General features: G+C 49.9%; 1 protein-coding gene across 4 annotated transcripts in view; it reads right to left on the bottom strand.

Annotated features, from left to right (window-relative positions):
- The window catches only part of ITSN1 (intersectin 1), a 209,352-nt gene that overhangs the window by 10,965 nt on the left and 184,222 nt on the right, over positions 1 to 14,165 (bottom strand). For all 4 annotated transcript variants that reach the window (XM_060198668.1, XM_016186705.2, XM_060198667.1 and 1 more), the window contains 3 exons: positions 8,787 to 8,908; positions 7,320 to 7,426; positions 270 to 453 (listed from right to left, as the gene is read on the bottom strand). In XM_060198668.1, coding sequence (XP_060054651.1) covers positions 270 to 453; positions 7,320 to 7,426; positions 8,787 to 8,908 — 413 coding nt within the window. The remainder of the gene's footprint in view (positions 1 to 269; positions 454 to 7,319; positions 7,427 to 8,786; positions 8,909 to 14,165) is intronic.

Below are 14,165 nucleotides of genomic sequence, written 5' to 3'. Positions count from 1 at the left end.
AATAACTACAAAAATAAAACAACAAGGGCAGCAAAAGGGAATAAATAAATTTTTTTTAAAAAAACTTTAAAAAATAAACCAAAAATAAACCAAGGGGTACTGTATCAAAGTGAAAAGCTTCTGCTCAGCAAAAGGAATCACCACCCAAACAAAGAGACCCCTCACAGAATGGGAGACAACGGCTACATGCCATACAAGAGACTAGAGGCCCGAAAGGGGAACCTATGCCAGCTGGCGCCAGCCCCTCCCCACCCGCCCCGCCTCCTCACTTTGACAAAGTCCTTGAAATCCGGGGCCTCGTCCGTCTTCTGTTGGATCAGGGCGGCCCCATTGAGCTGGCAGCTGCAGAAGCGGATGTAGGGCTGCATGTGGGGCAGCTGTGCCGTCAGAATGTCCCCGATCATCTTCACGGGCATCCGCTCCCCAGACATCTTCTTGCGGACCCTCAGTGCTCTGCTCGGAGACATGGGAAGTGAGGTGCCAACCCGGCCAGGGACAGAGCCGTGTAAGGGGTGTGGACCAAGGGGGCTACCAGAGCATCTGCTGGGGAGACTGCAAGCCAGGAAAGGGACAAGGGCAGCGAGACAGACACACAGCTGTCACATGGGCACCATTCTCCAGCTGCATCAACACTTCCTGACTCTTCCCCACCTGCAGGGGGGAAAGCTTCACATGTGGTGAAGCAGGGCTGCAAGTGTCTCTCTGTCTCTCTCCCTCTCTCCTCCTTCCCTCTGGACTTCTCTCTCTCTCTCTCTCTCTCTCGCCAAGAAATAAAGTATTCTAAAAATTAAAAAGGCTGAGTGGTGACACACCAGATTGAGCGCTTATATGACAGTCTGTAAGGACCCAGGTTCAAGCCCTCCTCCTCCCCACCTGCAGTGGGGGAGCTTCATGAGTGATGAAGTACTGCTAAAGGTGTCACACTCTCTCTCTCTCTCTTGTTCCACGCCCTCCACTTTCCCTCTCAATTTCTCTCTGTCTCTAACCAATAAATAAAATATTTTTTAAAAAACTTCCTGCCTCTTAGGAGTGAAAGCTTTCAAAACAGCATCTTTGACCTACAAGTCAACATTTAAAAAAAAAAAGTGTATGGATTGGAAAGACAAAAAAATGATTCTGCAGCAAGACTTTTGTGCTGAGACACCCAAGGTCCCAACTTTAAACCCCAGCACCACCATAAGCCAGGGTTGGGCTGTGCTCTGCCAAAAATAATAAGTTTATTAAAAAGGATATGTATTGCTTATGAGAAAGAGGGAGAGAGAGAGAGAGAGCCAGAGCACTACTCTGCCACATACGGTGCCAGGCATCAAACTCAGGACCCTGTGCCTGCAAGTCCTACCCTCCACCATTGTGCCGTCCCCAGGCCACAAAGACAATTGAAGTTCCTGTATTCTCAGAGTCCTTTCTTGAGTACTACAGACAGGACTCCTGAGTGTGGGTCCAAACAATGAGCCTGTTTCCAAGGTCAGTGGACGTTCATTGTTTTCAGATTAGACCGAACAATAATTAAGATGATTTGTCAATTACCACCAAAAAAAAAAAAAAGAAAGAGAGAGAGAGAAAGAAATTCCCATTGTGGTTCCTGATATATAGGACTCAAACAGAGCCATTCTGCCTCACTGGTCTGGCTTACTTGGAGGTGGCTGGGAGTTCTGAAAAGAGAAGCTCAAAATAGGACCATGGGCCAGTGGACCCAAACGCTTTATATCCTGGAGCCCAGAAGGGGGTTGGGAGGACTAGAAGGTGTTTGTTGGGTCTGGGGGTCTGGTCTTAATCTCATTGTTTAGAGTCAGGATGGCCAGGTCTGTGTGCCCCACCCTTCAACTCTAGTGTGTGAACTAACAAGTTTCTAGAAGGGGCACTGCGCTGAGCTTTACCACGGCAAGGAGCGGGGTGGGCTGGAGGATGGGAGTGTCCTGCCTGCCTTGGTGACCTCAGGTGGATGGAGAGATGGGTGGGTGGGTAGAAGGACAGTTTTTTTTTCATCGCAAGGTGTTGAGAAAGAGAAGAAGGAAGAGTTGACGGAGGAAGATAAGCAGGAGGAAGAAAAGCAGGAGGAAAAAGAGGAGGAGGTAAAGGAGGAGGAGGAAGGAGTAAAAGGAGAAGGAAGGAGAAGAAAAGGAAAGATGAGGAGGAAGGAGGAGAAGAAAGCAGAGGAATGAAGAAGAGGAAAAAGAAAAGGAGGAGAAATCTGGCCCCAGAAAGTTCCCGTTCAATTCAGGCTGTTTTGTTTTGTTTTGTTTTTTTAGAAAGTGAAAGCATTGGTCAGTTTACCCAAAGGGATCAGGCCACATCTGAGGAAAAGGGACAAGGCAGGGGGCGCCATGATGGGCAGGGGGCACCATGGATCCCCTTGCTCCCCAGAAGAACTGAGCCCGCCAGCTGGGTGCCATGGCTGCACTTTTGCAGACTCCCAAGGGGCCCCAGAGATACCTGGGAACTACACAGAAGAAGTTTTAAGATACGACTGCCTGGACAAACTCCTGTGACGTCTGCCTCCTGGATCCATACCCTTTCCCCTGGGGGGACACAGGCTGGACCCCTCCCCAGTAGAGTCCTGGACCTCCTTCATATGTAAGTGAATAAGTGTTAAAAAAATGAGCAGACATTAGAGGCTTCATTTGTTTTCTTTCTTTTTTTTAAATATTTATTTCCTTTTTGTTGCCCTTGTTTTTATTGTTGTCGTGGTTATTATTATGGTTGATGTTGTTGGATAGAACAGAGAGAAATGGAGAGAGGAAGAGAAGACAGAGAGGGAGAGAGAAAGACAGACACCTGCAGACCTGCTTCACCGCCTGTGAAGTGACTCCCCTGCAGGTGGGAAGCCGGAGGCTCGAACCAGGATCCATATGCCAGTCCTTGCGCTTTGCGCCACTTGTGCTTAACCCACTGCTCTACCACCCGACTCCTTTTTTTTTTCTTAATGTTTGTCACCGGGAACCTTTTGCCTGTTTGCTTGTTTGTTTTTGATTTTTATTTACTTGTTTGTTAGAGAAAATTGAGAAGGGAGGGGTAATAGAGAGGGAGAGAGAGACAGAGAGACATCTGCAGCCCTATTTCACCACTCTTGGAGGTTTCCCCCTGCAGGTGGGGAACAGGAGCTTGTACCCCAGCCCTGTGCACTGTGATGTGTGCACTTAACCAGGTGCGCCATCCCCTGGCCCCTGGAAGTTCCGTCTTGTCCTCCTGGGTTCTCTCCCTCCCCCTCAAGGGCCTCGCCTTGTCTGACATCTAACCGGGAAGAGCTTCAGCATTGGGTGTTGCTGAGCTGGAAGCCAGTCATGGATGGGTGGGAAGGAGAGACTTTAGAGGCTGTGTTGCAGAGGATGCTGGGTAATTTGGGGAGCAGACTGATCTGCTCTGGTGATTTCTTTTATTTTTTTAATATTTATTTATTGGATAGAGGCAGCCAGAATTGAGGGGAGTGGGAGGTAAAGAGGGAGAGAGACAGACACCTATAGCCCTGCTTCACCACTTTCAAAGCTTTCCTCCTGCGGGAGGGGGGGGGGGCCACGGCTTGAACCTGGGTCCTTGTGCATTGTAACATGTGTGCACATCACCCATCAAACCACCGGACAGTGGTGGAGCTGGCCCTGCTTCTTTCTCTCACCCACTACTATTTTTCCTTCCTTATGTAAGCCCCCGTCACAGGGTTGTGAGTAAGATGGTTCCTTTTGAAGCACGAAACTGGCCATCTTCTCAGATTGCCAGTGCCTGAATAAATTTGCTTTCCTCACACCAAGCCTGGCTCCCTGATGGTGCAATGAGCACCAAACACACAAGGCACCCGGCTTGCCTTCTGTGTAACTTTGGGCAAGTCACTTGACCTCTCTGAGCCTCATTCCCCCAGCTGACACAACACTGTCAGTTTCCAGAGCTACAGAACAAAAGGGAGGGGTTTGAGAGTCCGGTTGGTTCTGACAGAACTCAGTAAATGGGCTGCTTGTGTCCTCACAGGAGCAGAAGCAGGTAGGGAATGAAAGGTGGAAAAATGACAGGAAGATACAAGGTCAGCAGGCCAGGTGGTGGAGCTGGTTAAGTGCACACATTGCCATGCACAAGGACCAGGGTCCAAGCCCCCACTTCCTACGTGGAAGGGGGGGAAGCTTCACAAGATGTGAAGCAAGGACTTCAGGTGTCTCCTTCTCTCTCCCTCTCTGTCTCTCCCTTTCCCTCTCAAATTAAGGGGGCAAAATAAAGGGAACAATGGCCACCAATATTTAGTGGATTCATAGTGCTGGCATCCAGCTCCAGCAATAACTCTGGTGGCAAGAAAAAATCATCAATTAAAAAGGCAAAGTCAATGTCCAGTTCCTCTCCTGGGACAAGGACACTTGGGGACACCAGACACATGTCCTATGTCACCCACCACTCACTGAAACCTACCCATCCAAAAGTGCTTTAATCTGGAGTTTTAATCACAGAAAACAGCTGTGTATGTTTTATTTTATTTTGATTTGAGATATTGACATAGGAAAGGGAGCGAGGCAGAAAGAGAGAGAGAGAGACCACAGCACCATGCAGTGGAGGCGGGGCTTGAACCTCGGTCAAGCCCGTGACTAAGCAGAGCACTTATATCCACGTGAGCTATTCCAACCTGCCCAGTTGTATCTCTTTTAAAACAACTTGTGTTCAACACTTGAGGTTTATCTATATGCTTTGGTGTGTGTGTCTGTGTGTGGGGGGGGGATGGTTTAAGACCCACTCAGGATTCAATTTCTATTTCTTTTTTAATTATTTTATTCTACAAAAGCCAAATCAGGGCTAGGAGTAGCTGAGTGTGCAGCGTGCCATGAGTGAGGCCCTGGGTTAGAGACCTCGTTCCACATGGAGCACCACTAGGGGAAGTGTCACGGATGACGGAGAGATACTGTAGTGACTCTCCTTCTCCTTCCCCTCCTCTCCCCCCCCAACGCCCTCCTACCTTTCACACAAAATTAAATATATAAAGTCAGGCCAGGAAGTCTATCACATATGTGTGAGGTTCCCAGGTCCATTCCTCAGCCCCATATCAAGGAAGAACAAGTTAGGGGCCAGGTGGGGTTGTACCTAGTTGAGTGCACACATTACCATGTGCAAGGACCCAGGTTCAAGTCCCCAGTCCCCACCTTCAGGGGGGAAACTTCATGAGTGGTGAGGCAGTGCTGCAGCTCTCTCTCTCTCTCTCATCTATCTATCTATCTATCTATCTATCTATCTATATCTCCCCATTTCTATCTCTATCCAATAAATAATAAAATAATTAACAAATAAGAGAGATCAAATTAATAACCACCACACTCCCTTAAATTCCTCTCACCCATCCTCCCACCCTCAACTTCCTTCCTTGGGTGACCTCAGCTCTTTTGCCAATGTCCATGGCTTATGCTGATTTTTTTCTGTCCCTCACTTTAGTTTCATGTATTACACACATGGATGAAATCATATGATTTTTCCCCTTTATTGATAACTTATTGCCTTCCCAGAACACCCTTATTTTCCTTCCCCCAACTCTACTGGCTGAACGCTTGTAAATTCAGGGGCTCACTAAGTGCTTGCCCTCTGGTGACAGGCAAGCTCTCTTAGGTGAATGGGGTTCTCTGGGCCTAGGACCCAAATATGTAGACCTGGTGCTCACCACTCAGAATAACCTCCACATGGCAGGTAGACCTGGTGTTCACTGCTCAGAATACCCCCACATGGCAGGTAGACCTGGTGCTCACCGCTCAGAATACCCCCACATGGCAGGTAGACCTGGTGCTCACCGCTCAGAATACCCCCACATGGCAGGTAGACCTGGTGCTCACCGCTCAGAATACCCCCACATGGCAGGTAGACCTGGTGTTCACCACTCAGAATACCCCCACATGGCAGGTAGACCTGGTGCTCACCACTCAGAATACCCCCACATGGCAGGTAGATCTGGTGTTCACCACTCAGAATACCCCCACATGGCAGGTAGACCTGGTGCTCACCACTCAGAATACCCCCACATGGCAGGTAGATCTGGTGTTCACCACTCAGAGTACCCCCACATGGCAGGTAGACCTGGTGCTCACCACTCAGAGTACCCCCACATGGCAGGTAGACCTGGTGCTCACCGCTCAGAATACCCCCACATGGCAGGTAGACCTGGTGCTCACCACTCAGAGTACCCCCACATGGCAGGCACTCCCAGCAGCCCCCTCTCACACATGAGGACAGCGAAACCCCAGGTGTGTAAACGACAGTGGGTCACAGCAGGGGACAACAGCAGAGAGGGGTGAGCCAAGAACCAGACCTATGTTCAGAAAATTCTAGAACAACTGCTTTGGGAGAAAACCTGGAAACACTTTCTCTAAAAGTTCCTCAAGGGTCATCTTGGATGCCTTGTTTTCCAGAGGATATATATATATATATATATATATATCCATATATATATATATGGAGAGAGAGAGAGAGAGCAGACATTACATTCCTTTTCTCACACCCAACTCCTTCAATCACTCCCAAATGCACACTTGTGAAAGTGAGGACCTGAAAGTGACTTATGAGAACAATCCAGGGACCACATTTAGGAGACAGCTACTTCCCAACTTCATGAACACAGAGATCAGCAGTGGACACCCATTCTGAGATGTGTGTGTTAGCTCTTTGTTCTTGGGCCCTGGGAGAGGGCTGGTCCTTTCTCCCACTGGTCATGTCACCAGAGAGTCTCTGATTTACTCCATATTCTAGAGAGATATGTTACCTCAGACATACAGACACAGACCTGGGTTTGGCTTGAGGACTCATAAGGGACTTTTGTGATGCTCTAATCAAATCCTTTCATTTGATAGGATGGGAACCGAGGCTCATGGAATTGAGTTCCAAGTCCAGGCCTCCTGTCCCCTGGTCTCGTTCCCACTCTCTGGTCTTGTAGCTGTCTTTGCAAATCAAAGTTGGAGTAAAATATGTATAAGTGGCTCCAGGCAGCCCAAGGAACAACTGAGATGGGACATGAAAGACTCTTGTACCCCTGGGAAGCTGGGTCCAAGCACTAGCCCACACCCTGGGGAGGACAGGCCTGAAATCAGGAATCAGAAAGAGCCTAGCTAAGAGAGTTCTAGAACCACAAGAAAAGCAAACACTGGGAGGGATCTCTGGCCAATTCACTCTTGGCCATGAAGCTCTAAGGTGGGGTGTTCTCACAGCAGAGGTCAAGAGATAGGAGCCGTGGTGCATGTGATTGGGACCAGCAGAGAAGACACGGAGGGACACAGGGCAGCATGCGTGGGGGGGTGAGAGAGAACACGGGGATGGCCAAGGGGAGGCGCTAGTGAGTGAGCATGGTGAGGCGGGGTTAGAGGAGAGAGGCTTACTTCAGTAGCTTGATATTACACATAATCAGCTCCTTCCAGTTAACAAAAATCATAGCCCCCTCTTTCTCTGTCAGCAGCTCAGACTCCATCAGAGGTTTCTGAAAGATCTACAGGTGCAGAAAACGAAGCAGTTCAGAAAGCAAATGGTTAGCTCTGGACGCGCACAAGCATGCTTTCACTGAGGAGGGAAGGATGTCTATTCAGCCTCCCCTCCCTGCACCCCAAAGGCCTCTGCAGTTTGTCTGGGAGGCCCAGAAGCTGCACACCCCACTCTCCTGTTGACCTCTTCTCTGTCCTGGTGGGGGTCGGAGTTGCAAGATTGGTGAGCTGAAGGCTGAAATTGTGTAAGCACTAACTCCTCCGTTTAGAGCTTTGCCTGCAATGAGACCTGGACATGGCAAGGGAGATGGGGGGCTCCCTCATGGCTAAGTGGGTATTCTGTCAGCAGATATGCCACCCAGACAAGCCTGAGGGATTCTGGGGATGCAGCCCCCCCCCCCCCCCAGTAGCCTGGCCTGAGACTAACAGCTTAGGTGACAGACCCCATCATTACTCAGACCTCAGCACAGGCTGATCAGTACTTGGCACAGGGTGGGGGTGGGGGGGGCGGATGGAGGAAGGGGGTGGTGAGTGAGGTTGGCCTCCTGGGTCCCCAGAAATAAACAAGCCTGCCCACACTCTGCAGGGACCCCCGTTCCTGTTCCTGGATTAACTCAACATCAGGGGAGGGAGTGCAGGAGTGTAGGGGGTGGGGCAGGGGGATTCCAAACAGGCTCAGGGCTCTTCAGATCACAGGGGGACCCTGCCAGCACTCTGCAGACTCCTGATTCCTAAACATGCAGGTCCCCACGTGGAGGGACCAAAGTCTTCTTGAAAAGTAAGGGTCCAGGGGTAGAGCGTAATGATTATGTAAAGAGACTCTTCTGCCTGAGGCTCCAAAGTCCCAAATTCAATCCCCTGCACCACCATCAGCCAGAACTGATGTAGTAGCGCTCTGGTGGGAGGAGAAAAACAAAGAAAAAAAAAAGCAGGGATCACCAGCGATGCCTCACCCCATATTTTTGGGAGGAGGAACCCCAAATGAGGCATCAGCCAGGAGGGGGTGGTGAGTGGGGCTCCGGGAACAAGTATCTTTATTCTTTCCAAGGGCTTTTCTCAGGGAGCATATGTGACCCTAGATGCCAACCCCAGGACCAGGGAGTGACAGGAGTGACACAGTCATGGAATTAGCCAGCTGGCAGCTGGGCTACAGCTCCCAGTCCAGGGTCCCCCTGTGACCTTCCATAGGAGCCCATGGGGACCCACCAGTCCCCTGGCCTGAGGCAACACAGTCCCTCTGTGGGTGTGACTTAGAAAGTGGCCCTGGGGTCTCTCCTAGAGTCAGAGTCCCCAGCTTGGGAGTGGGCTGTTCTTGGTGGGGGCCACCTCTCCACCCTGCGCCCCGCCCACACCCACAGATGCTGTCACCTCGGTGACCAGCTGCAGGTCATTCACGTAGTTCTCCTCAGTGACTATGAGCTCGTGGATGTAGCCCTGCCGCTTCCTCTCCGTGGGCGTCAGCATGTCCAGCAGGTGCAGGTCTGAGCACCCTGGAAGACACAAGCAGAGGGGTGGTGAAGACCCAGCCTGGGGGCTGGCGTGGAGCCTCAGCTTTTGTGTCCGGGTCCTTGTAGTCAGGAGGACCTGTGGACTGAACAGTGTCCCCCCACCCCAACTGAACAAGTCACTTCCTGGAGCCTGGGGAAGGGACCTTGCTTATCTGGAAGTAGGGTCTCTGCAGACAAAATTGAATGAAAGAGAGAAAAGACACAATTTTATGGTGGGTGGTTTTGGTTTGCTTCCTTCCTTCCTATCTTTCTTTCTTTTTTTTTCTTTCTTTCTCTTTTTCTTTCTTTTTTTTATAATTTATTTCTTTATTGGGGAATTAATGTTTTACATTCAACAGTATTTTTCTTTCTTTCTTTCTAATCTATTTACTTAGATAGCCCTGGAGGTGGTGCAGCCGATAAAGCATTAGACTCTCAAGCATGCAGTTTGATCCCTGACATCTCTCGCTCATCAATCAGTCAATAAATCCTCTACATTAAAATATTTATTTCTATCCAAAATAAATAAATAAATAAGCCTGGGGCCTCAGAACCCCCAGCATGAAAGTCTTTAATTTATTTTTACCTTTAGATAAAGATAAATGAAGAGGGAAGGGGAAGACAGAAAGAGACAGCCCTATAGCACTGCTGCATAGCTTGTGAAGTTTCCCCTCCTCAGGTGGGGGTTGGGGGTTTGAACTCAGATCCTTGTGCATGGTAATGCACATGCTCAACCAGGTGCACCACCACTGAGACCCTAATTGCCTCCTTTGAACAGAAAGGGAAACTGAGCCACATAAAAATCTCTCCACTGGATGGGGAAGACAGGACTTGACTCCTGCAACTATGACTCCAGGGATGGGCTCCAGGAACAGGAAGACAAGAGTGCCCTGAGGAGTCTTTAGAAGGGTGCAGTGACTGTGCTGGGTTCCTGAGGGGACTGGGGCCAGGCAGGTGTTGGGTGCATGCAGACTGTGCTGGGGACCCCTCCCAAGCCAAGATGCTGCCCCCACCCCAGTTTTACAAAGACTGAGCAACAAGCCTGCAAGCACACAGGTACTAGAGCACTGTGATGAACAAAGGTGCCTGAGAGAAGGTTCTCTGCCACACACCAGAGCTGGCAGTGTGGGCAGTTACAGGCGCTGGTGGAGCCCGACTCACTTGGCAGAGGTGGGCCATCATGGGCGACAGTCTGGTTCCCAAGAATGCCTGCAATCAGGCAAAACTAGGCCCATCCCTTCTTAACAACAACTTCTTCCTCTTCCTCTTCCTCTTCCATTTCCCCTTCTTCTTCTTCTTCTTCTTCTTCTTCTTCTTCTTCTTCTTCTTCTTCTTTCCTCCTCCTCCTCCTTCTCCTCCTTCTCATCCTTCTTCTTCTGTCCTCCTTTGTCTACCTCTACTTCTACTACTACTTCTCCTCCTTCTCCTCTTCCTCTTCTTCCTCCTCCTCTTCCTCCTCTTCTTCTCCTCCTTCATCTACCTCTACTTCTTCTTATACTTCTCCTTCTCTTCTTCCTCTTTCTCTTCTTCCTCCTCCACCTCCCCTTCTTCTTTCTCCTCCTTTTTCTTCTTCCCCTTCCTCTCCCCTTCTTATTTTATTTATTTATTTATTTATTTATTTATGAAAGGAGACATTAACAAAACCATAGGGTAAGAGGGGTACAACTCCACACAATTCCCGCCACCCAATCTCCATATCCCATTCCGTCCCCAATAGCTTTCCCATTCTCTATCCCTCTGGGAGCACAGACCCAGGGTCGTTGTGGGTCTCTCCCCTTCTTATTATCCTCCTCCTCCTCCTTCTCCTCCTCCATCTACCTCTACTTCTACTATTACTACTATTCCTTCTCCTCCTCTTCTTCCTCTTCCTCCTCCTCCTCCCCCTCTTCTTTCTCCTTCTCCTCATCTTTCTTCTTCCCCTTCCTTTCCCCTTCTTCTGTCCTCTTCTTCCTTCTTCTCCTCCTCCTCCTCCTTCTCCTCCTTCTTCACCCAGAAGCCAGATTCCTTCATCAGAATGTGGGGTGATGTCCTGCTATGGGTGGTGATGGAAGGGGACTGGGGTGGAGCTGGGACACAGACTCCCACTCATTTGTTTTACTCTTCCATTCTCCCCACTAGGGGGCACAAAGGAGCATAGCATGAAGGGACCGGGGCTTCTCAAAGTGTGGCTCCTCGCCCGGCAGCCACAGAACCATCCAGTTAGAGGCCCGTTAAAAATGTCAGTCTTCATGGCTTGAATGAATGGACTCTGGACTCAGAGCCCAGGAATCTGATTTAGAAAGAGTAACTGGCCAACTCTCCACTTAATGTTTTCAGACACTCAGGTTTAAGAAGTTGGCTCTGGACACTCAGGGGTTCCTAGATGTTCATCTTCTCATGAGCGAGAGGCAGCATGGGCACATGACTGGCCTGCATGCTGGAAGCTTCTACAAATAGAATGAGCCCTCTGGGAACAATAGGATCATACACTTCCTGGCAAATGTTTTGCCAAGCTAAAGAGGAGCTCAAAAGTTGGAAATGTGTCTCTCAGTCCTCGGTTTTACCCCCTCCCCTGGCCAAATGGTCTTTCTAGGAGGTTGGCACATCGCTCCTTGGAAGAGGACAATCCTGGGATGGGCAGGTGATGCTGGCAAAGGAGCAAGACTGAGCTCTTTGCACCCTAGACCTCACAGTGGGTGCTCTAGGGTGTGACTGGCGGAGCAAGAACAAACCTTCTGGCAGATCTGTAGGTGTTTCTGGAAGTTGAGCCTTTGCTCAACCACCAGCTTGGCCCAGCTCTTCTTCCTGTCTCAGGGTGCTGGGTTTAACCACCTCATCAACACTGAATCCCCAGGAAGAAAGCAAACCTGGACCACTCCCTCCCTCAACCCAGCCCACTGCATGAGCTCAGCTTCATGGGAACTGAGTGACAACAGCCATTTCTTGGGCTTTTTATGGGGAAGGTCAACCGTCCGGTCCTGGCAGCATCTCATTCCTTCCAGAACATTCTCACCAGACTCACCTGTGAGGGAGCCAACCTGACCAAGACTAAAGCCGTTGTCTAGTCCGGAGGCAGAGGGCGGTTCTTGCACTACAGGACCAGAGTAAGCCCCTTCTGCTCCCCCCAGAGGAGAGCCCACTGAGTTGTTGGGTTGAACCTTTCTGCAGGATGTCAGAAAACTGGTCCAAAGCCGCAGACTCGCCTCCCACACACGTCTGCAGCAATACCGGACTACAACAGCTCACGACTTTAGAGCATTCAGAGGCCCTCCAGAAGGTTGTCCATAGGTTTCATTCACTTCTTCACTCACTCACTCACTCATTCATTCATTTAATAAATATTTAAATATTATTTGTTCAATAAATATTTATTGCTGCCCTTGCAGAGGAGTCTGGAATTGATGAGTTGGTGCTGGGGATTCAGCAGTGGAAGAAGAGAAACAGCTGGCCTTCTAGAGGGTATGGATAAGAGCTCTGGGGGCCTGGGCTGAAGGTGGCACTGCTCCCCTCACCCCCCCCCACAGGTGAAAGGTGGTTCTTGCCCTTTCAGACTCAAGATGATGTTGCCCCTGCAAGCTGAAGGTATCACTGACCTCCCTGATTGAAGGTGATACTGCCTCTACAGGCTGAAAGTGGCAGTGCACCCCACAGGTTGAAGCAGCATTGTACTCACAGACTGAAGATGGTGCTGGCCCTGCAGGCTGACGGCGGTACTGCCCTTGCAGGCTGAGGGTCTCACTGACCTCCTTGATTGAATGTGATACTGCCTCTACAGGTTGAAAGTGGTAGTGCACCCCACAGGTTGAAGCAGCATTGTACTCACAGACTGAAGATGGTGCTGCCCCTGCAGGCTGACGGCGGTACTGCCCTTGCAGCTGAGGGTCTCACTGACCTCCTTGATTGAAGGTGATACTGCCTCTACAGGCTGAAAGTGGTAGTGTACCCCACAGGTTGAAGGCAGCACTGTACTCACAGACTGAAGATGGTGCTGCCCCTGCAGGCTGACAGTAGTACTGCACCCACAGGCTGAAGGTATCACTGTGCTTCCAGAATGATAAAGATGGTGCTGCCCCTGCAGACTGAAAGTGGTACTGCACCCAACAGGCTGAAGGCAGCACTGTGCTTCCAGAATGATAAAGATGGTGCTGCCCCTGCAGGCAGAAGGTGGTATTGAGTTCAGAGGTGGAAGGTGATCCTGCCCCTCACAGGCTGAAAGTGGTACTGCGCCCACTGACTATAGTACTGTGAATATAGACAGAATATAGTACTGTGCCCCCTTAGTTGAAAGTGGTATTGCCCTCCAGCCCTAAACCCAGGTCTGGCTGTCCTATCCACTAAATCAGGACTGAAAGAAGGTGGCCTGCAGCACACAGGACAGAGAGGCTCCCACACCAAGTGCCAATGCCACCACAGAGAAACACTAACAGCCAGACCACGACCAGACACTGCAGTGAGTATGGCACAAGGAAGTACAAAACACTCTCGAAACAAGTACCTAGGAGGGGAGATGATGGGTACTAGCTGACTTTGGGTTTCAGAAGCTCTTCTGTGCCTTCAAGTCTTGTATTGTGTGGTTTGGAAGGATATTCAAGAGTGGAATAGCCGCAAAAGGCTCATAGTGGATTGGGGTCATTGATCTGAGAACCCTAAGTGATGGGGTCACAGGAAGGTGACTGGGATGAGGGAGTCCCTACTCATGAAGGTGGGACATGAAGAGGCTGCACACCTCCTGCTCCAAGAACTTGAGGCCTCCACTAAGCCCACCCTTCAACCCACTGCAGAGGGATGGAGCCAGGGTGACCAGGGGTGACAGGCACGTAAGTCTGGGCTGCTTCCTCAAGCGGGCCTGCCTACCAGCCTGCTGGAAACAGAGGGGTGGCCCAGATAACTCCCCCAGGACCCAAACCACAATAAACAGCAAAGATTATGTGGGGAGACTGGCCTCTACAGTATGCTTTGAAATTGTCCATCAGCTGCCAAACGAACTCACAGGAGACTGCTTTTAACATTCTGGCTGATGAATGCTGAAGCAAGAGAAAATACTAAAGACTTGAGACAGGCACTCTGAACTCTAAAATATTCCTACTTTGCAATTTTAATACTTAGAAAAACAGGAAAGATAAAAAAAAAAAGGACTCCATTATTCAGAGCAGGCTAAATGGAAAAGACATTTCAAAGGAAGAAGTTTACTTTTAGGGTGGAGGGAGCTGAGCTGTTTCCCCTTTGGGGACCAGGATAAATCTGGTCTTCTGCCTCCCTTTCCTGGTGCAAAATGAGATGA

Source organism: Erinaceus europaeus, chromosome 9, assembly GCF_950295315.1.
Source record: "Erinaceus europaeus chromosome 9, mEriEur2.1, whole genome shotgun sequence".
Classification (NCBI taxonomy): domain Eukaryota; kingdom Metazoa; phylum Chordata; class Mammalia; order Eulipotyphla; family Erinaceidae; genus Erinaceus; species Erinaceus europaeus.
Note: the sequence above shows the minus strand (reverse complement) of the source record. Positions and strands in the feature narration are given on the sequence as shown.